General features: G+C 43.3%; 1 protein-coding gene and 1 non-coding gene across 2 annotated transcripts; both read left to right on the top strand.

Moving 5' to 3' along the window:
• The first annotated feature begins 10,927 nt into the window (after positions 1–10,927).
• LOC123491201 (growth factor receptor-bound protein 2-like) lies at positions 10,928–20,302 on the top strand. Its single transcript, XM_045221146.1, has 4 exons — positions 10,928–11,049; positions 17,639–17,761; positions 18,283–18,451; positions 18,886–20,302. The coding sequence occupies exons 1-4, from the start codon at positions 11,036–11,038 to the stop codon at positions 19,069–19,071; spliced, it is 492 nt and encodes a 163-aa protein (XP_045077081.1). The 5' UTR covers positions 10,928–11,035; the 3' UTR covers positions 19,072–20,302.
• On the top strand, positions 18,537–18,611 carry trnaa-agc. Its single transcript has one exon. It is a non-coding gene; the product is annotated as a tRNA-Ala (tRNA).
• Positions 20,303–22,721: the final 2,419 nt, after the last annotated feature.

The following is a 22,721-nucleotide window of genomic DNA, read 5'->3' as shown; positions in this document are numbered from 1 at the left end:
GAGATTATCCCCTGGACCTTAGCCTCGCTAATAGAAACTCCTGAAGCTATTGTGCCTCAGTCAGATTAAAAAACAAAAAATCTCTTCAGAGGGAGGGAATGCAGAGCGCCCACAGAAGTGCATTAGCATAATGCAGGCCTGCCATGGAGCACAGAAAGACAGAACAACGCACAGTCACAATGCTGTGGTGGCCTTCTCTGAAAGAAACTGCCTACAAAGCAAATGTTTTAATATTTTCTCATCGTCACAGCTCTTTCAGCAGTTTTTTTTTCTTTTCTTTTTTAAAAGTGTCATTAGACCGTTCGCACTAGACCTCGAGTTGAATTTGATGTGAGAGAATTGTCCTTCATAGCCATTAAGAGCTACAGTAACAAACTGGTTAAGCAGACTAAGCCAAGCAAGGTAAACAGTCCTCTTCAAGCCCCAGGGAGAAGTGTAATCTCTTTATGCAGGCTGAGCAAACCTCTGCAACTGGTAGATAACACCATAATGTGATAAAAGAGAGAGTTGGCAAATTGTTTGCCACGACAAAATAACTTTTCTTCTTGGTCATGAGTCAACCTTTAAACACATATAGGTATGTTGGTAGTAAACAGACGTCACATGCTTTTCATTGTGAACAGGGCAAATATTGGTGCAATAAGTTATTTTGTCTTGCTTTGTTCTGGTGAATGTACAAAGTTTGCATATTATCTTTTGTTTTTGGTTAAATTATTCATGGAAACCTGAATTAAATTTGATTTATGACTGCACCTTGAGCTGACATTTATGCTTAGCCTTTCCCAGGAATATTCCAGCAAGGAAGCAGCCCTGTTTAGTTTTATTTATTTTATTTAACCAAGTAAATCATTGAACACATTCTCTTTTACAATAATGACCTGACCAAGATGGGGCGATAACTCGTGCAGCAAAGCAGACAAGTGACAACATGCAGACAAAGCAGACCTCTTTTTTTCTTTTTCTTTTGTTCCACGCAAAAACAGAAAAATAAAAATACACTGCTCAAAAAAATAAAGGGAACACTTAAAACAACACAATGTAACTCCAAGTCAATCACACTTCTGTGAAATCAAACTGTCCACTTAGGAAGCAACTACTGATTGACAATAATGTCACATGCTGTTGTGCAAATGGAATAGACAACAGGTGGAAATTATAGGCAATTAGCAAGACACCCCCCAATAAAGAAGTGGTTCTTCAGGTGGTGACCACAGACCACTTCTCAGTTCCTATGCTTCCTGGTTGATGTTTTGGTCACATTTGAATGCTGGCGGTGCTTTCACTCTAGTGGTAGCATGAGACGGAGTCTACAACCCACACAAGTGGCTCAGGTAGTGCAGCTCCATCCAGGATGGCACATCAATGAGAGCTGTGGCAAGAAGGTATGCTGTGTCTGTCAGCATAGTGTCCAGAGCATGGAGGCGCTCCAGGAGACGCCAGTACATCAGGAGACGTGGAGGAGGCCGTAGGAGGGCAACAACCCAGCAGCAGGACTGATACCTCCGCCTTTGTGCAAGGAGGAGCAGGAGGAGCACTGCCAGAGCCCTGCAAAATGACCTCCAGCAGGCCACAAATGTGCATGTGTCTGCTCAAACGGTCAGAAACAGACTCCATGAGGGGGTGGTATGAGGGCCCGACATCCACAGGTGGGGGGTTGTGCTTACAGCCCAACCCGTGCAGGACATTTGGCATTTGCCAGAGAACACCAAGATTGGCAAATTCGCCACTGGCGCCCTGTGCTCTTCACCGATGAAAGTAGGTTCACACTGAGCACGTGACAGAGTCTGAGACGCCGTGGAGAACGTTCTGCTGCCTGCAACATCCTCCAGCATGACCGGTTTGGCGGTGGGTCAGTCATGGTGTGGGGTGGCATTTCTTTGGGGCCGCACAGCCCTCCATGTGCTCGCCAGAGGTAGCCACACTGACTGCCATTAGGTACCGAGGATGAGATCCTCAGACCCCTTGTGAGACCATATGCTGAAAGTGCGGTTGGCCCTGGGTTCCTCCTAGTGCAAGACAATTCTAGACCTCATGTGGCTGGAGTGTGTCAGCAGTTCCTGCAAGAAGAAGGCATTAATACTATGGACTGGCTCGCCCATTCCACAGACCTGAATCCAATTGAGCACATCTGGGACATCATGTCTCGCTCCATCCACCAACGCCACGTTGCACCACAGACTGTCCAGGAGTTGGCGGATGCTTTAGTCCAGGTCTGGGAGGAGATCCCTAAGGAGACCATCCGCCACCTCATCAGGAGCATGCCCAGGCGTTGTAGGGAGGTTATACAGGCACGTGGAGGCCACACACACTACTGAGCATCATTTTGACTTGTTTTAAGGACATTACATCAAAGTTGGATCAGCCTGTAGTGTGGTTTTCCACTTTAATTTTGAGGGTGACTCCAAATCCAGACCTCCCATGGGTTGATACATTTGATTTCCATTGATAATTTTTGTGTGATTGTGTTGTCAGCACATTCAACTATGTAAAGAAAAAAGTATTTAATAAGATTATTTAATTCATTCAGATCTAGGATGTGTTGTTTAAGTGTTCCCTTTATTTTTTTGAGCAGTGTACATCTTTACAACACATCAGTAAAACACAGGGGACACAACTAGTAGCTATTGACTCTAAAAGCAGGCCCAGGGTGGATAACCAGCTCATGTAACCTGTTAATGAAACTGGGGATGGAGATTAATTGGTTGAGTTTTTAAGTCCTGTTGGAGTTTTATTCCAGTCAGTAGCAGCAGAGTGTTCATGTTTTGGAGCCAGAGTTGGAGTGGGATGATGGAACAGACAAGGAGATGTAGGAGTCATGAATGCAGTCAAATTCCCACGGGGCCAGTATGAAAATAAAAAAATAATGTATGCACTCACTAACTTTAAGTCGCTCTGGATAGACGTCTGCTAAATGACTTAAATGTAAATTCCACGTGACTGTTTAGTCGCGGTAATTAGAGCTTCTCCAAGCTCTGCTGCTGATGGTCATTAGTAGCCTACCAAACTTGCTAACTGCCTGGTACTCAGCACTCTTGTCCCTCTAATCACTCTGACATCGATGCAAATGTAATTGATAATTTAATCAAACACTTCATGAGAGCCCATGAGCTCATGTTGCGCAACATTTCTATAGGCTATGCAATTTCTATAGGCTATGCAATTGCGTGAGAAAACAGAGTGATGGCCTCTATTAAAAAGAGGAGGATCCCATCAGCGTTCTATATGCTAGGCTTACTATATTTATTTCTCAACTTTCCTAATATTAAGCACATTGCTTATCTTTACAACAGGAGTATAGCTTACCTGGCTGGCATGAAATGAACCACAGGAAAAGCGTCCTCCATTCGCTATTTAGGTGCATAGATGACATGTAATTTTTTTCCCCTGCCCCTGTTTCGAGACAGGTGCGTGATAATGGTCCATTCTAAATCCAAACAAATTTCACACATATTATTTAGTATATGTAAAGACAAGATTAAATCAAGAATAGTCTGATGGGTGACAATATTAGCCTATCACTTGTGAATTATATATTATCACTTGTGAATGATGCCCAGCGTAAGGCTGAAGGAATATAATTATAATTCCCTTCTCCCGGCTGCCAATCACTGTGCTCCGAAGCACCTCTTACTCACATAGCTCTCTCAGATATCTAAATTCTTATTAGCCAATGCCCGACACGTGATCTGGTCCTTCTCACAGGTTTCAAAGCTCCGAAGTAGGCTACAATGAATGAAATGATTTTTTGTGTCAAATTGTCAGTTGGCAACCCATCCCTTATGGGATTAATTGACACATAAACAAACATTACAATAATTCACTGTGATAATTCTTCTTCCGGTGTTCTCTGCAGTGCGCATTGCATAAAAGAGTGAAAAAATATATATAGTAAATAAGGTTATCCAAACAATAATTATATCCCTAGAGCAGTAAAAAATATACATTGTGGTTGCAACGCCGTGCGTCCCTTATTGATTTCGAGGCGCATATTGAAGATGTTAGAACTGTCCCGATTTTTACGTTTCGATAGCCAACAAGATGAGTAACGAACAGCAAAAGCACTAGCCTATGTCAATCTACTATCCCCCATAGTACAAAAGTTTACCTATTTTATTGGTCAGCTTGTCCTTCTATGAGAGAAATAAATATTCCAAACAGACTTTGGGACAGTTGTGGGATGATAGATCCTAAATTAATACAACCACTGTACATCAAAAAACCTTTTAAAAGCAATGAGGCTGATGCAACAGATCAGAACGTTTAGCTTAAAATGTTGCTAAACTATGAGGCTATTTCTTCACATTATAAGCGCAGCAATGCCCACACGGCAGTAGGCTATAAGTGCGAATGTTCAAAAATGCAATTAGTGGGAAGACGCAAATGCGAGCGGTTTCATATTACAGAGATGAAAATAGCCTTCAGAAATGTAGAAAGAGGGAAGATCTAAAGACGCAACAACAAGCATGGGTTGTTAATATGACTAGGATTGTGTATTTGCCTGCTGGACAGCGAAATAAAGTTGAACCTGAGATAAATACTGGTTTCAATGGCATATGAGGAAGTGTTTATAAAAGAATCCCTTAACATTCCTATGGTCAGACATGCCTCATAAAATGAAAAACGTCAAGGGTTTAAACGTTTACGTTTATGGTTAAATAGTTTCAAAATGTTGACTGCCTCCGCTCAGATTGCAAGGTTGGTGATGTTGCGGTGCGCAACAGGCACTGTCATTTTCTCTCCTATCTGAACGAACAGTGCCTCAAGTACACTACATGAACATCTATTACAAAATCATGGGCATTAATATAGAGTTGGTCCCCCCTTTGCTGCTATAACAGCCTCCACTCTTCTGGGAAGGCTTTCCTCTAGATGTTGGAACATTGCTGCTGGGACTTGCTTCCATTCAGCCACAAGAGTATTAGTGAGGTCGGGCACTGATGTTGGGCGATTAGGGCCTGGCTCGCAGTTGGCGTTCCAGTTCATCCTAAAGGTGTTCGATGGGGTTGAGGTCAGGGCTCTGTGCAGGCCCGTCAAATTCTTCCACACAGATCTCGACAAACCATTTCTGTATGGACCTCGTTTTGTGCACTGGGGCATTGTCATGCTGGAAACAAGAAAGGGCCTTCCCCAAACTGTTGCCACAAAGTTGGAAGCACAGAATCGTCTAGAATGTAATTGTATCCTGTAGCGTTAAGATTTCCCTTCACTGGAAGTAAGGGGCCTAGCCCAAACCATGAAAAACAGCCTCAGACCATTATTCCTCCTCCACCAAACTTTACAGTTCGCACTATGCATTGGGGCAGGTAGCGTTCTCCTGGCATCCGCTAACGCAGATTTGTCCGTCGGACTGCCAGATGGTGAAGTGTGATTCATCACTCCAGAGACCGATGTTTCCACTGCTCCAGAGTCCAACCTTTACACCACTCCAGCCGACACTTGTCATTGAGCATGGTGATCTTAGGCTTGTCTGTGGCTGCTCTGCCATGGAAACCCATTTCATGAAGCTCCCGACGAACAGTTCTTGTGCTGACTTTGCTTCCAGAGGCAGTTTGGAACTCGGTAGTGAATGTTACAACTGAGGACAGACAATCTTTACGTGCTTCAGCACTTGGCGGTTCCGATCGTGAGCTTGTGTGGCCTACCACTTTGCGGCTGAGCCGTTGTCGCTCCTAGAAGTTTCCATGCCACAATAACAACACTTACAGTTGACCGGGCAGCTCTAGCAGGGCAGAATGTTGACGTACTGATTGTTGGAAAGGTGGCATCCTATGACGGTGCCACATTGAAAGTCACTGAACTCTTCGGTAAGGCCAATGTTTGTCTATGGAGATTGCATGGCTGTGTGCTCGATTTTATACACCTGTCAGCAACAGTTGTGGCTGTAATAGGCAAATCCACTAATTTGAAGAGGTGTCCACATACTTTTGTGTATATATAGTGTATGTCAACAGTATCAAGCCTTTAGATATGAATAATGATCCTATATTATATTTGTCAAACATTACTGGTGTTTAGCCTAATACAGCTCTGGAAAAAAGTAAGAGACCACTGCAAAATTATCAGTTTCTCTGGTTTTACTATTTATAGGTATGTGTTTGGGTAGAAATAACATTTTTGTTTTATTCTATAAACTAATGACAACATTCTTCCCAAATTCCAAATAAAAATATTGTCATTCAGAGCATTTATTTGCAGAAAATGACAACTGGTCAAAACTGGCCATGACAGGGTCTTGATCTGGTGGTCCTCCATCCACACCTTGATTGAACTGGCTGTGTGGCATGGCGCATTGTCCTGCTGGAAAAACCAATCCTCAGAGTTGGGGAACAATGTCAGAGCAAAAGGAAGCAAGTTTTCTTCCAGGACAACCTTGTACGTGGCTTGATTCATGCGTCCTTCACAAAGACAAATCTGCCCGATTCCAGCCTTGCTGAAGCACCCACAGATCATCACCGATCCTCCACCAAATTTCACAGTGGGTGCGAGACACTGTGGCTTGTAGGCCTCTCCAGGTCTCTGTCTAACCATTAGACGACCAGGTGTTGGGCAAAGCTGAAAATTGGACTCATCAAAGAAGATGACCTTACTCCATTCCTCTACTGTCCAATCCTTATGGTGTTTTGCAAACCTCAGCCTGGCTCTTCTTTGCTTCTCATTAAGGGCTTTTTTCTAGCTTTGCACGACTTCAGCCCTGCCCCTAGGAGCCTGTTTCAAACCGTCTCGCCGTGCACTTCACCCCAGCTGCCGTTTGCCATTCTTTTTGTAGGTCACTTGATGTCATCCTACCGGTTGTTGAGTGACATTTGAATGAGTTGGCGGTCATCCCGGCCAGTAGAGTCGTTTCGCCCTCTGCCGGTCTGTAGCTTTGTTGTCCCCAATGTCTGCTGCTTGACCTTGTTCTTAGTGAACCGCCGTCTTTGAAATTTTAAGGATGGAAGCAACCTGACGCTCTGTATCCCTCTGCCAGTAAAGCCAGAATTGAACCCTTCTTTTCCTCACTCAAAACTTTCCTTTTCAACTCTTTTGGCATGGTCAATAGTTATTTTTTGATTAATATTACTTTTGAGGTACTATTAGCACTGTTTTTGCCATCCAGCTGGTCCTATTGCAAGAGGATAGTGATGACCACTGCAGTGGTTTTTATACTTTTCTTCGTTAAATAAGATTTGGTTCATGTGATCACCTAATCAGTACCTAATTCAGTAGAATGAGGTGTGCCTGTGTTGGAATTCAACAGACACTGGACTGGAATGGCTGTCATACATGTAGAGATGCTGATTTAAGAAAAATGTGCAGTGGTCTCTTAATTTTTTCCACAGCTGTATATACGCATAGGCTATTACCTACACTTTGACATGTAGGGTAATTATTTATTTACATTTACATACACTTTTCTTAAGAGAATAGCTTTTTTTCAGTTTTCAAATCAATTTAATTGGCTATTCTGGTTAATGGCCTTGGTGCCCTGGCAGATTGGGCAAATGGCCTTACCCCTAAAATCACAACATTTCAGGCCTGTGTTAATATCGGCAAGAGAGCATGAGGGAGTGTCTGTGAGCTTTTATGTTTGAGGTACCTAGCTAAGGTGCTAACTGTGTTGGTTATGAGACTAAGGTGGAGTGTGTGCGTGTTTGTAATAAGATGTAGAGAAAGTGGGATCACCTGGAGTTCAGAGTTCGACTGCATGTCCGCCACGTCTACACATGTGCAATCAGTCACTGCCCTACCAATTGTAAGACCACACACACACACACAGAGCGAGAAACGCACACACACACACACACACCGAGAGAGAGAGAAACACACTGCCACAGGCATACTCTCCCATCACTGTGCCCGTCTCCCCCCTGTGCTCCTCACACCTATTCACATACTCACATTATCATAGTGCCACAGGCATGGACTCCTCCCTCCTTCCCGCCTCTGTAATTTTGTCTCTTGTGCCGTAGTGGCTTTGGTTCCACAGTGACAGCTGGCGTGCTGCAGGCTCGCTGGAGCAGATAGATCAGAGAGGGTCAGAGAGCACTGAGGCCAGTGAACAGCTGGGGGAATTAACAGACCCCATCATTGGGGCTTTGAGAAGTAGGAGAGTGGATAGGCCTAATGTCAATCTTGCCATTGACACTGTACTAATGACACTGATGGCCTGGGATGCATTCACATAATCTTACATGACCCCTGTTTCATGTGTTGTTCTCCTGCTTGCCTCTTTCGACTAAGCCATAGTGTTTTTTACCACCGGGGGACTGGTTACTTGCGTGGGCTTCAGATCAACACTACACACCGAAGTAGAATGAGACTGAGCTCTTCCGAAAAACTTGACTCAGCGTTGGATGATTTCTTACTGGATAGGGCGGGGATTAAAATACACTGGCAGTTCAAGCATGTCTGTAGATTATGTTTAGATGTTGTGATATGAGTAGGTCCTTCCTCTCTACCCTAGCTGCAGCTTTTCTTTTGTGAACAATGTAAAATGATACCTGATAGAAAGACCACATGTCTAGCTGCATTTCTGTTGTTGTGTATGCATTATGGAGATGTTTCCCAACCGCTGTGTAATGCATAGATGGTCAAAGCCCAACGTATTGCTGCACTACTCACAATACAACACAGCCTTCCAACTAAACTGCACTGTACCAGTCTGCCTTCCCCTCTAGGGTAACTACACGCCTACTGTGTAAATGACTGTATGTCTATGGATCAGAGCCTGTATTGTGTTTGAGGGGGGCTTAAGAAGCCATCTTGTTGCTGGATGTGGTTGAGGTGCTGAGTGACTGAAGGCTGTAGTCTATCTGTAGCCCCGATTCTCACAGGTCCTCCAGGCCAATTCACACACTCTGATGTGGTCTGTGTGACCAAGTTATGTGAACCCGCAGACACTGAACACTAAACCACAATCTGCTCAGGATTCAGGTGCTTTAGTTGAGTTACTCAGTTTATCATCACTGCCCTACCCCATCAGCCATCTATGTAAATCAAGTTGGATTCAGCACGCAATGCAACCGCCCCTTGGGTATTTCAGGTGATTCTTTTTGGTTGGTATTTTACCCCCTTTTTTCGTGGTATCCAATTGGTATTTACAGTCTTGTCCCATCGCTGCAACTCCCGTACGGACACGGGAGGCGGCGTCGAGAGTCATGCGTCCTCCGAAACCCAACCGAGCCGCACTGCTTCTTGACACGGTGCCCGCTTAACCTGGAAGCCAGCCGCTCCAAAGTGCTTCGGAGGAAACACCGTACACCTGGCGACCGAGTCAGCGTGCACTGCGCCCGGCCCGCCACAGGAGTTGCTAGTGCGCGATGGAACACGAACATCCCTGCCGGCCAAACCCTCACCTACCCTGAACGACACTGGGCCAATTGTGCGTCGCCCCATGGGTCTCCCGGTCGCGCCGGCTGCGACAGAGCCTGGACTCGAACCAGGATCTCTAGTGGCATAAGCTTGCACTGCGATGCAGTGCCTTAGACCACTGCACCACTCGGGAGGCCCCTCAAGTTAGGTTTAAAGATGGATGCACTATGCAGAAATTGCTCCCAGCTTTTCCTGGTTGCTAAAATTTTATAGTTTGCCTAATTTCAGTTTATGTGACAAAACAAGCAAGTATAGTGTAGATAATCATTGTACCATCTAAACCGCTGTGAAATATATTTTCATAACCAAAAGCCGGTCTACAAAACCGAAAAGTAAAAGCCGCAAAAAACGAAAATACTTCTACGCATAGAAGTAGCACACACAGTGGGGAAAAAAGTATTTAGTCAGCCACCTTGTGCAAGTTCTCCCACTTAAAAAGAGGGAGAGGCCTGTAATTTTCATCATAGGTACACGTCAACTATGACAGACAAAAGGAGTACTTATTTTCCACCATAATTTGCAAATAAATTAATAAAAAATCCTACAATGTGATTTTCTGGAGAGAAAAAATCTAAATTTGTCTGTCATAGTTGACGTGTACCTATGATGAAAAGTACAGGCCTCTCTCATCTTTTTAAGTGGGAGAACTTGCACAATTGGTGGCTGACTAAATACTTTTTTTTCCCACTGTAGAACATCTACTGCGTCTTAGAATTGCTTTCAATGAGAATGACAGATCTATTACACAAATTGCTATGTGAATTTGGTCATGATGGCCAAAAAGTTACATGTTGCAGGCTTTAAGATCCCTCTTGTGTGACTGTGGTGGCACACCCACCTCTCTCTCGCTCTCTCGCTCTCTCTGTCTCTCTGTCTGTCTGTCTACAAAGGAAGGATGTTGCACACACCATTTCCTCCAACACTTTTTTGCTGTCAAAAATGTTTAGGCCTAGTTCCTCCCTTGAACACATAGCAGAGGCCATGAGTTGTGTCCCAACACTGAAGCCTGTGGTCAGCATATCACATTGAAATACCAGTGTATTCTACACTATATCTAGTATGACTCCTATTTCTTCTCAAATGGAAAGGGTGTACTGAAGCCAGAAGGTCTGATATTGGCGCGTTCGATCAGGCCAGATGGAGGTGGGAATGTCTTTCTGTTTGAGTGGGACGTGTCAATACACTACTGTGAGTCAGAACCCCGGGGAGAATTGAAGACAGTTTCTTTCATCTGACTATGGGTACACAAGCCAGAGGCTTTACATGACTAACTGCACCAGTGTACAGGTGCATGTCTCTCAGCAATATAGCCATACACAAGCAAACTTAGACACACTCATGCACCAGTGCCCCCCATACCTGCAAACCACTGTATGTCCCTCAGACAAGAGTGCTCCACAGCTGGACTGACTTCATGGAGGCGTGCTCGCTTGGTAAATGAGTGTACTCACAACTGAAAAAAATATCTCAATCTGTAGTTTATGGCTGTGCACCATTAGTGGATACAAAACTCTTTCAGCCCCCCTTCTCAGTGACCAGAGAAGGACTCTGTTTACTAGATATGATATATTGTTAACCTCTCTCTATTCCCCTTCTCTAGGTATTAAATGAAGAGTGTGACCAGAACTGGTACAAAGCAGAATTGAACGGGAAAGACGGCTTCATCCCCAAGAACTATATAGAGATGAAAGCACATCCGTAAGTATGAACCACCTGACCCAGACTCCTAATATGACTCAGGAGGACTCATCTCTCCAGCTTATTGTTGCTGTGATATAGGCAAACAGGACTCATCATGACTGCCATGTCACGCTGGGCCACAGCTTCAGTGTATCACATTGATTTGGCACTATGAAACAACTGTCTGAATTCAGCAGAACAGGCCCGTCAACTCCTAGTACTGTGCTGAAGTGGCCAGTGCCACCGCAGTAGAATCTTCTCCCTGTGTGTTCATTGAAGCACTGTGTGAGGATTCTTAGAGGATATTACCTCTGGAGCACACAGTGCTAGATTAGCTCTCTCTGTATTAGTGCGCTCAGGGCCTCTTAGACTTAATTGAATATTGACCCTTATTTCATAATCACTGGGATTTTATCAGATGGGATTTTGGAGTATGGAGGGGGCTGGGTCTGGCTGTCTCTGTCCAAAGAAAGCTACGCCATGACTAGGCTTTGTCTGTCTGTGTACAGTGGATTGCCCCACCCCCTCCCACCCCTACTCTGGCCTATATAGTGCAGGTATAAGCCGTTAGCAACTGGTGCCAGGACTTGGATAGTGAGAAATGGCTGATCCATAGTCCATGTGTTAATGAGCAGAGAGAACGCAGAGCTCAGGTCAGCTGGTGTGGGCAGAGTGTGAGTTGTGAGTAAAATAATTGGCTGTGATCATGAGGAAGAGACGCCAGCAGAAACAACAGTTATCTCTGGTCTGGTCCCTGTCCTCAGTCTGTCTGTTTAATGGAAGTCTGAGTGGAGTCACCCGTCTCTGTGAGGTGAATTTACCCCTCAGCACCACTGCCTCATCAGAGGCTTGGTTTTAATTGTCCGGGCTGCTACTCATAGCCACATCAAAGCGTGCCATTTAGCAGGGCTGGGCTGTGATGCTGTGTACAGGTCTTAGTTGCCCTTGTCAAGTAATACACCGTGCTGTGACATCACAGCTAATGCCATCATCATAAAAAAAGAGTGAATAGATACTGTGTAATGAATACAAGACAGTCTGTGGTGTTCTCAATTGATTGCCTATTTAAGTGCTTTGAACACCTGAAAGAGAAATGCTATTTAACCTAAATCAATCCAATGTCAGTAGCTACACTCTCCTCTTGCACTGACTGACTGTGGGTCAGCTGTTAGTCCTGCCCCCATATAGTTTGGTGTAGCCTAAGTGTAAGGGACAGTAGTGATCTGATCACATGGCAGTTGTAGTGGGGCAGGAGTTTGCCCTTTTGTCACTTTATAGACTGGCTGTGATGGAGTGGCAGCAGCAGACTCTCTCTCACACACACACACACACACACAATTTTTTTTACATTTTAGTCATTTTAGCAGACGCTCTTATCCAGAGCGACTTACAGTTAGTGAGTGCATACAATGTTTTTTTATTTATTTAATTTTCATACTGGCCCCCTTGGGAAACTAACCACAACCCTGGCGTTGCAAACGCCATGCTCTACCAACTGAGCTACACGGGACTAGAACAACCAGCCTGCCTTATTTTGGGTACAGTACATGGGTAGTTGACGTGACTGACCTTTTTTTTATCCATAGTGGCAAACGCATATTAATTTAATTGGTTCAAATTGTGACATCCTATGACTGAAATCTTTCTTTCTTAGCTTGGATCATTAATAATGTCATGCAGTATATCATTTATTTTATTACCATTTTGAACCAAACGTGGTAATTGTCCAATGGTGTGACTGGTGTCTGTTAATGAATGAAAACATGAATACAATTCCCTTCACCTACTCTTGTACTTATGACACAGCAGTGTATTTCAAAAAACAGTAGTCCCCAAGTCCGTCCATTATATTTCCAAATAGTTCTGATTGATTACATGTTGTCCCCAAATGCAATGTCCACATGGTGACCATGAAAATGCAATGTAATGTAATGTGTGACCCAATTCTATGATTAATCAACGAGCCAGCATTTGGGCACCATTGTGCTGGGGAGGGTTCTCTTGCAATGAGGAAGTACAGAAGACATTACTGGAGCACATGGTCTGAACAGCTTGTAAGCTATATCAGAAATATTTTTGGCACTTTTCTGCCATTGCCATCAGGGCCTACTTTTTGTCCCACCAGCCACAGTGGCAGGTAGATGAAAAAAATGTACCAGCCATCAGATAAAATATTTTTTTCGCCATAATTATATAAAAAACACAAAATAAGGCATGAACCATGCTTTGTAATGTTTCTAAAACAAATGTATTAGTAAGAAGTAATGTGGTATATTGCTCAATTTCATAAAATGTTTGTGAACTGAGTCTTTTAACCAAAGTATTAGATAAGACAAAATGTTCAGTTGCCCTTTAAAAGGGCGGTAGGTTACCGTGGGAACGGGTCTACTCAAGTCCTGTCACGTGTCTGTGAGAGATTTGGGATTTGATTAGGTTGCCTGTTTGCTATCAGTTGAAGCAGCAGACTCAAACTAACATTGAAAAATATATATATAATAGCCAAGAAAGACGAGACAAAGTCTCACTTTGTAGACTTTCAAGTAAATTAGACCGACTTAATGTCTGTGTGCAGTGGCTCCAAAAATGTAGCTATCTATCAGCGCTTCACTCAGTGCGCACAGCTCCGCTGCCAGGCAGTGTTGCTGCGCTAGGTGGGATATATAGGATTGTATCTTGTACTGAAATTTCGTATTTCAGTACATCAAATGTGAATCAGTGTGTGTTATGGTCTTTGTTGCATGGCTTTTATCCACAGAGGTGTGGGTTCAGGTTTGTGTTCTAACCAAGCAATAACACACATGATTCAACTAATCATGTCTTGATTGAAGTCTATGATTAGTTGATTAGTTGAATGGGGTGTGTACTGGTCGGCAAGAACAAAGCCTAAGTCCACATTGATCTCTGTGGATAGGACATCCCCCTGTTATGAGTGCTACTTTCATGATGAATAGTAATGATCAGTTTATTTTTATAACTTTGGGGGAGATTAATATAATCCAATTAAAATGGATTATTTAAGAGGTGGGCTTATTTGGAACACCAATGGGCTTAAAGGGTACACTCGGTACCCATTTAAGCCCAGTCCGGACTTTTCACATATTTTATCAAATATTTTTGTCTTATTAAAACATGTAAGTAAAGTCATTAAACTTCATATGAGAGAGATCTTTCATTTTATATCCACTTTTCTTACTAAAATGTGAGCAGTATATGTTAGAAATGTCTAAACTCATACTGAACAAAAATATCAACTCAACATGTAACAATTTCAAAGATTTTACTGAGTTACAGTTCATAGAAGGAAATCAGTCAATTTAAATAAGTTATTTAGGCTAACAGCCCCCACCCCCGTACTGACAAATTCTCTAAAATGACTTTGGAGGCGGCTTATGGTAGAGAAATTAACATTACATTATCTGGCAACAGCCCTGTTGGACATTCCTGCAGTCAGCATGCCAAATGCAAGCTCCCTCAAAACTTGAAACATCTGTGGCATTGTGTTGCGTGACAAAACTGCACATTTTAGAGTGGCCTTTTATTGCCCCCAGCACAAGGTGCACCTGTGTGATGATAATGCTGTTTAATCAGCTTCTTGATATGCGACACCTGTCAGGTGGATGGATTATCTTGGCAAAGTAGAAATGCTCACTAACAGGGATATAAACTAATTTGTGCACAAAATCTGAGAGAAATATGCTTTTTGTGCGTATGGAATATTTCTGGGATCTTTTATTTCAGCTCAGGTAACGTAGGACCAACACTTTACATGTTGCGTTTTATATTTTTGTTCAATATAGATTTTGGTGGTACACTTAGCCTATTTGTACAGTATCCTTTTGCAATTTAGATCATTTTAAGTGGTTCTGAGTGCAATATTTACATATTCATTCTCCACGCCTGGTTCTCAATCCCTGCAGGTGACCATTGCTTCGGTGGCCTCTGGGTCTGTCTCTGCCGCCTGGGGAAGGCCTGGTTCTTTAACATGGCCCCTAGTGATATTGGGGACTGGCTGTGGTAGTCCCATTATTGGTTATCACTCTCTGCATAAGACCATCTATTCCGTTGATCTGTCTTTGTCTATCCCACCAATTCCTCCTGACCGATTGGCATCACATGATCCACCCCTGGGAAGGCCCGCATAAGCAGGGCCTCTTTTGGATACTGTTCACCCTGCCTCCAATATATTACCCACCAGTGTCAGAGACACGTTGTGTTTTCTCAAACCCCATTTTGGGATATACTCCAAAAACCCTCCAACAGAACACCTCTCAAGCGGTGCCTCGGCTCCCACGGCTTCGGCTGATAGTAGGAGAGGGGCCTCCCACTGGGTGCGTTTGGGTCTCCTCCATCACTGGAGAACTGTGCCCCTGCACCTTGCTGCACAGCCAGGTACACCTCAATTTTGTGGGGGCCTACCGGAGTGATCCTGCCAGTAGCATATTCCTGTCTCAAAGATTAAGCCATGCAAGGCTTAGTACACACCGGCCGGTACAGTGGAAACTGCGAATGGCTCATTTAAGTCAGTTCCTTTGATTGCTCCGACGTTACTTGGATAACTGTGGCAATTCTAGAGCTAATGCATGCCAACTAGTGCTGACCTTCGGGGATGCATGCATTTATCAGACCCAAAACCAATGCGCGTACTCTAAGGCTCTTTGTGACTCTATAACCTCGACCGGTGGCGTGCCATTCGTGGCGCTGACATCTAATTTGAATGTCTGCCCTATAAACTTTCGATGGTACTTTCTGTATATACCATGGTGATCGTGGGTAACGGGGAATCAGGGTTAAATTCCGGGGAGGGAGCCTAAGAAAGGGCTACCACATCCAAGGAAGGCAGCAGGCGCGCCAATTACCCACTCCCGACTCGGGGAGCTAGTGATGAAAGATAACAGTACAGGACTCTTTCGAGGCCCTGTAATTGGAATAAGTACATTTTAAATCCTTTAATGAGGATCCGCTACTGATGTTTAGAAGTTGCATTGTAGAGCGGTCAGAAACTTCAAAGTGTCATTAATTACGTTTTAACCGTAAAATTTGACTGCCTGTTGTGTATTGTCCATCAGTGGGACATAATGTACTATGGGGTTACACCAATAAAAAATTTATTTTTAAAAGGGGTTGTCTTGAACAAAGTGTAAAATAATTGTTGAAGCAGGTAACATTATCATAGTACACAAGTCAAGTAATTGCTTTTTATCTAGGTTTTTGTCAAATGACTGAATCTTACTCAAAATGTAATAGGGAGACACTTGGTTATCATCATTATACAAGTAAATGTGTTTTTCAACAGGGTATGATTACTGATTTAAAAACAGAAGTAACTAATAATTAGTAAAAATCATTTTGTCTATTTGGGAATCATTAAACCTTTATATTAGCATTAATTATGATGTCACACCAGAGGACAAATTCAAGGCACTAATGCATGAAATGTTTCATTAAATTGGATACACATTTAAAATCAAATGTGGCCACATTTTGAATTGTTTAGACATACTTTTTTGCAACTATGTTTTTTTACTTAAATGTTTTAATAAATAATTTGTTCACTTTTGTTTTGGCCATACGGCAACTACCCACATGCAGTACAGTATCTTCAGCCGACGCTAGGCCTGGTAACGACGCTAGGCCTGGTAACGACGCTAGGCCTGGTAACGACGCTAGGCCTGGTAACGACGCTAGGCCTGGTAACGACGCTAGGCCTGGTAACGACGCTAGGCCTGGTAACGACGCTAGGCCTGGTAACGGTATGCTGGGTTTAGAAAAATAGATGTTAATGTGCTTCTGCATTTCATCTACCGGTATGTATTCACAGACCAGACCATGAAATATGGACCTTTTGGATCATCCTTATAGTAGAAGTGGTGTAAGTAATAACATGTTTGGGAGCCTGCTAAATTGAGTCAAAATAGCTTTAGATTGCTCTTCCATAGTGGTATTTATATCTGTACTGTACTGTGTGTAGCAGGTAGGTGCATTGTGTGTGTGAGAGACGCAACCAGTCTGGCTCTACATGGCCTGGCTGCTCTTTCCGTACTTGCATTAATTGCTCTGCCGGCACCTTTATCAGAGTTGGATGGGGCCGGCCGATCGAGGGCACAAATGCAAAGAGGATTAGGTCTTGGTCATTTTATTATTGATTTTCACTTTCATGCAAAGGTGCTAAGATGTCATTTCTCTGGCTGCTCTGGTTAATAATTAACCGGAGAGAGCTCTTTCTCTCGCTCACTCTCTCTCAGCCCCCTGCTGCTACAGCTGCCTTTGGCCCAACCAGGGCTGCTGTCACAGACCTTACAGGGAGCTGGGAATGAGAGAGCCTCTGCTCCAACCCCACAGCACAGCACGCTATCCCCACTCCTCTACCCCTGTGCCTCCACTGTACACAACGCCCACGGTTCTGGTTCTCCTACCTGCAGTATTAATCGGTTGACTGGGGCAGAGGCTTAATCTGAAATATAGTATAATTTCTTAGGAAAGTAAACAATGAGAGATGACCATGTGTCGTCCCTGATCGTGAGGGAGCAGATGTCTATCTGTTTGGTTTATGCTGGTCCGACTCTGTTCTCTCCCCTGACCCTGTGTGTGGTGCTGTCCCTCCCTCCAGGTGGTTCTTTGGGAAGATCCCCCGGGCCAAGGCAGAGGAGATGTTGAACAAACAGAGGCACGACGGGGCCTTCCTCATCCGAGAGAGTGAGAGCGCGCCAGGGGACTTCTCCCTCTCTGTCAAGTAAGTGAACACACACATACAAAAGGTTTATAAGCCCTGCTCTACATATGTTGGGGCGAGGGACTGCTCTGCACCGTACAATGTAATGGATAGCAAAGACACAAACATCTGCTATGTTTCTCTTCTTTCTCTTCCTGTGTTTAAATACAACTACTGCACTAGCACTTTCTTTTTTACCCAGTCTTCAGTGCTGCCCCCTGGTGGATAAGGGGTTACCCCATGTGTCTATTAACATTAACTCCAGCTCACTGACAGTCATTTTACAGCAGGATTTCAGCGCTTTCTTTCCAGCTTGCACAACATTGACGCAAACTATCCATGGGTTCATGACCTGTGTTCACACTGTTATAGAGACAGTCTGTCTTCCTAACGTGTTGCTAAGAGAACATGTCCACATGTATTTCCTTTGGCTGTTGGGATCTCTTCTTTTCTCTGTCCTGTTTTAGCAGTTCTGTGTCTGTTGACTGTCTGCTGCTGGCCAGCTACCCATGGTTCTCATCCTCTGTCCCCCGTCTCCTCAGGTTTGGAAATGACGTCCAGCACTTCAAAGTCCTGCGTGATGGGGCAGGAAAGTACTTCCTGTGGGTGGTGAAGTTCAACTCGCTCAACGAGCTGGTGGACTACCACCGCTCCACCTCTGTATCCCGCAACCAGCAGATCTTCCTGCGCGACATTGAGCAGGTCCCCCAGGTGAGACCACATCCCCCTTAACCTTCTTTTCAGGCTGTTTACCAGTGTGGCTTTGTAGGAGACAAACTAGGTTATTAGTGTAAAATCCCCTGTAGCTCAGTTGGTAGAGCATGGCGCTAGCAACGCCAGGGTTGTGGGTTCGTTTCCCACGGGAGGCCAGTATGAAAATGTATGAGCGTCTGCTAAATGACTAAAATGTAAATGTAAAATAATAGCTTTGAGGGAGACAGATTGGCCCCAGAGTTGCTGACTCAATTCCTCATCCTGCCGGCCTAACCTTTGGACATGGCATTGGCTCAGTTCACCAACGAGTCACGGTTGATTCAGAAAACACAGTCAGGGAAAAACCGAGGCTTTGTCCTTTTGTCAGACTTTGTTAACATGTCTAGGACTCATGGATTTGTTTTGCTCTCTTTCTCTCTCCCTGCCCACAGCATCCCACATATGTACAGGCGCTCTTTGACTTTGACCCCCAGGAGGATGGCGAGCTGGGCTTCCGACGCGGAGACTTCATCCAGGTCCTGGACAACTCTGACCCTAACTGGTGGAAGGGAGGATGCCACGGGCAGACGGGCATGTTCCCCCGCAACTACGTCACACCTGTCAACCGGAACATGTAAACAAACATCAACAACCACCCCATACCCCCCCTCAACCCATCAAGAAGACATCAGGAGCAGAGAGGGAGAATGCAACATGGAATGAAAAAATTGAGGAGTAGTTCTGTCGAAGGCATCACCTTGTCGGTGGCAGCTGAGCAAAGCCAACTTTTAACACTGAGAAAGTTCGCCTTCATAGTGAACGCTTCAGTCAGAACTGAACTGTCATTGAGGAAAGAATACAGAGAAACTAAGCATAGTGCACCGAAAGTGAAGATAATGAGAATGATTCGATCCCTAGACTCCCACAGCTGCTTCTGTCCTCTCCTCTACTTCTTTACATTCTGCAGTTTCTTTTCCTTTTTGCCGCATGTTTTAATCACCTAAATGAAATACCAATAAATCCTAACGCTGTTTTGAATAAAAATACATGTACAAATATTTTTTTAAATGATTGAAAAATAAGAAAAAAATGGATGCTATCTGCAACAAGTTACCAAGTCCAGGATCATTGGCACGTGAGCATTGTACATCAGCCCTGGGCTACATAAATAAATCACCTACAGTATAGAGAGAATCCATTTTTAAGAATATATATTATATATATTTGTATGTGTTATACCAGTCATCACAAATTGTATTGTTTTTTCCATTTGTAAATTATGTTTAAAAAAAAAAATGTTAGTCTGGATAAGACCTAGTAGCTCTGGGATGTGCTGAATTGTCAGTATAATTTTTCCTGGATTATTTGAGGGCTCTCAGATGATAAAATGGCATGATGATATTTAAAACGTGAAATTATTTCCTTGTCTGATAAACGAGAGAATAGTCTGTTCTTTTTAACAAAACCAATCCTGTCAGGAAGCTAACGCCGACCAGCGAGTACAGCTATGTATGCTGCATGAGCTGTTGAGCCCTGTAAAAGGCCAGCCACCTTTTGAAGCCAATGTATTTATTGCAGCCATTTTACTCTTTGGCAGTGAATGTAGCTGAGTCCATAGACATTGACATGAGGGAAGCAAGGTCGGAGAACTGAACTACACAACTGCAAGGGATTTCCGAGAAGTGCTGAATTTGTAATGGTGTCAATATAAAATTATATAGAGATGTATGAAAAATATGCATATAGTACATACATATTCAAACACGCATACATGAACAGCTCCCTCCTTGTTAGACTCGCATAACAAGGTGAGTTGGATAATCACATGATGGCGTGATAAACAGTTTGAGAAATTTGAGTGTCTTTTATGCTAAAGGTAGAGATCAGCTTTACCAATGTTTTTCTGTCTGTGGCGTGTCAAGCACTTTTTATGTTAAGTATTTGATTTCTGGTGTGTTTGTTTTCTGTGTGTGTTTAGTTTCTTTGTTCTCTCTGGATAGTGCCTTTCTCTCTGGTGTTTCAGTGTCTCCGACCTGCTGCTTTGAGCCCCTTTCCTTTGTGGGGCCCGTCAATCCTGCAGTGAGAAACCATGTACATAATCCAACCTGTCCCATCAACCCCACATCGCTCTCCCTCCCTGTGCCCTTCCCAACATGGAACTCTTCTTATTTAAGTGTCTCTTGCCTTCTCTTACCTAATGATACTGTTGTTATTTTGCCTCGTTTTTAATTTGCATTTTTAATTTTTATTTTCAATTAATAAAAATGCAGTTATTAAAAAAAGAGAAACCATGTGGTGTGTGGTCCATAGATTGTTGCAGACTGTTTTTTTGTTGTGATTCAACAAACCTTTTGATGGCTAAATTCATCTGTCTAAAAATGTATAGAAATTAATTGCCATTACCTGGCTTTGCATCTGACAATATGTAGGGACAGGGACATGCAGTGTTAGGCCATGAATCAGACAGGAATCGCAAATAAATACCTATATTGACACATCAGGCTCCCCTGCATACAATGCCAAGTTCATGTCCCTCTGGGTGCCATGAACAAGCTTCATTTGAAGAGGAAGCTGATGACTTGGCATCTTTAAGCACAGCCTTGGGTCCTTGGTACGTAGTGGTTTGCTGCCCAGTGAAAATGTACACATTGCATTACCCTCGGTCTGGTGGACTGTTTGCTTTTGTGTTCTGTTATTTTTAGCCCTTAAACACTTCCAACCAATCTGGCCACTTTCTGACCACATTGTGTCACAGGCAATTGCTTTTCCACTGAGGGACACTTAACAAACCAGCGGACTGGGAACATTAAGTGCTCTCCATTCTCAGTCCTGTCATGGAATTAATTGTAGTCTGAGAGGATGTCATGTACTGTAAGAAGTCTCATCAGGTCTGAAGTCTAGAGACATTATGTAAGTAAACAGCATGAATATATAACAGCCATATTTGATTACGTTGTCCCAGATATCCAGGGAACTTCATTGGCATTTACCAAAGCCGTCTTCTCCAAAAATTAGTCAGACCGTCTCTCAGGGTCTCGATCTCCCACAATTTGAGGATCCATTAAATTATAAATTGTCAAATTTTCCATTAAAGGCCTTGCTGGCTTTGAAAAGATGGAAATGTGTCATGTTTTTTATAGATCTTGATGCAATTCACGGTGTGTTATTGCATGATTAAGTGTTAACATAAATTATTAATTGTTTGCTAAGATGCAACGTGCAGTTTATCTCTCTGCTTAGCTTGGTGCTTGTTTGTACTATGTGTGTGTGCATGAGTTTATCCATTCGGAGGTGTGTGTGTGCAGAGAAATACATATTTGTATTCTCTGTCAGACATCTAGAAACATTGACACCCAGTGCACTTCCCATGTCACATACTTCCTGGGGCCTATTTACTTTGTGGAAATACGTGTGGGGCCTGTGTTTTTGACAGAGCTGGAGCATCTTCAATGTAGGGGTTTGGCAGGCAAAGGGACAGTGATTGGATGCTCAGGGTAAACAACAGTATTTCGAAGGCCAAACTTTCCAGATCTTCCCGCTACTGTTCTTTATGCTGTCATCATATTCAAATAGGAATGAAGACACAACTGACCTTAAATGTTCACCTGCTTACTGAACCTCATGCAAATAGTCTGTGAAATGCAAGCATTGGATTCTTTGTACTCCAACCATCCTGTTACTTATCAGACTGAGATATCTCAATGGTGTTCTTTACACTACTGCCATCACACTGTCAAAATGTCTCACTACAATCCAGACTGTCAGATCAAGCATGACAAAACATGGTGTTCGTTGTACAATGCTTTTAATGGGTAATGTACACATAGTTGCCAATATGAAAACTGATCTGGTGTATCCACTACAATAAATCAAATACAGACTAAAGCAACTAAAAGGTCTGGTAAAGATGATCATCCTTGCATGACAGTATGCAATCCCTTCCTGCTGAGACAAACTTGTATTCTGGTATGCATGGTGCATTATCGCCACCTCCTGGCATCTATCGACATCTGAAAATAATTGTTTTCCTCATGCAACCATTCGGTTCGACCACTGCACAGCGCTATAATAATGTTAATATTTTCCCCGTTTTCAATTTATTAGATATAAGAGTATGCATATTGCAAAGTTTTCAAAGCTTCTTTAAAAAAATAACGTTACAAATACATTTTGTAAAAGTGCTTCACTACCATAATAGGATATCGTTTTTGCGTCCTTACATGTCCTTTCCGAGAATAATTCGAGATGAATTAGTAAATGCTCCCTTTTCCTGTAAGAACGAACTGTA

This window comes from Coregonus clupeaformis, chromosome 7 (genome assembly GCF_020615455.1).
Source record: "Coregonus clupeaformis isolate EN_2021a chromosome 7, ASM2061545v1, whole genome shotgun sequence".
Taxonomy (NCBI): Eukaryota; Metazoa; Chordata; class Actinopteri; order Salmoniformes; family Salmonidae; genus Coregonus; species Coregonus clupeaformis.
Note: the sequence above shows the minus strand (reverse complement) of the source record. Positions and strands in the feature narration are given on the sequence as shown.

Coding starts and splice junctions, on each gene's coding strand:
- LOC123491201 (XM_045221146.1), top strand. Junction 17,762..18,282: donor GACTTCTCCCTCTCTGTCAA/GTAAGTGAACAC, acceptor CCGTCTCCTCAG/GTTTGGAAATGACGTCCAGC. Junction 18,452..18,885: donor ACATTGAGCAGGTCCCCCAG/GTGAGACCACAT, acceptor CCCTGCCCACAG/CATCCCACATATGTACAGGC.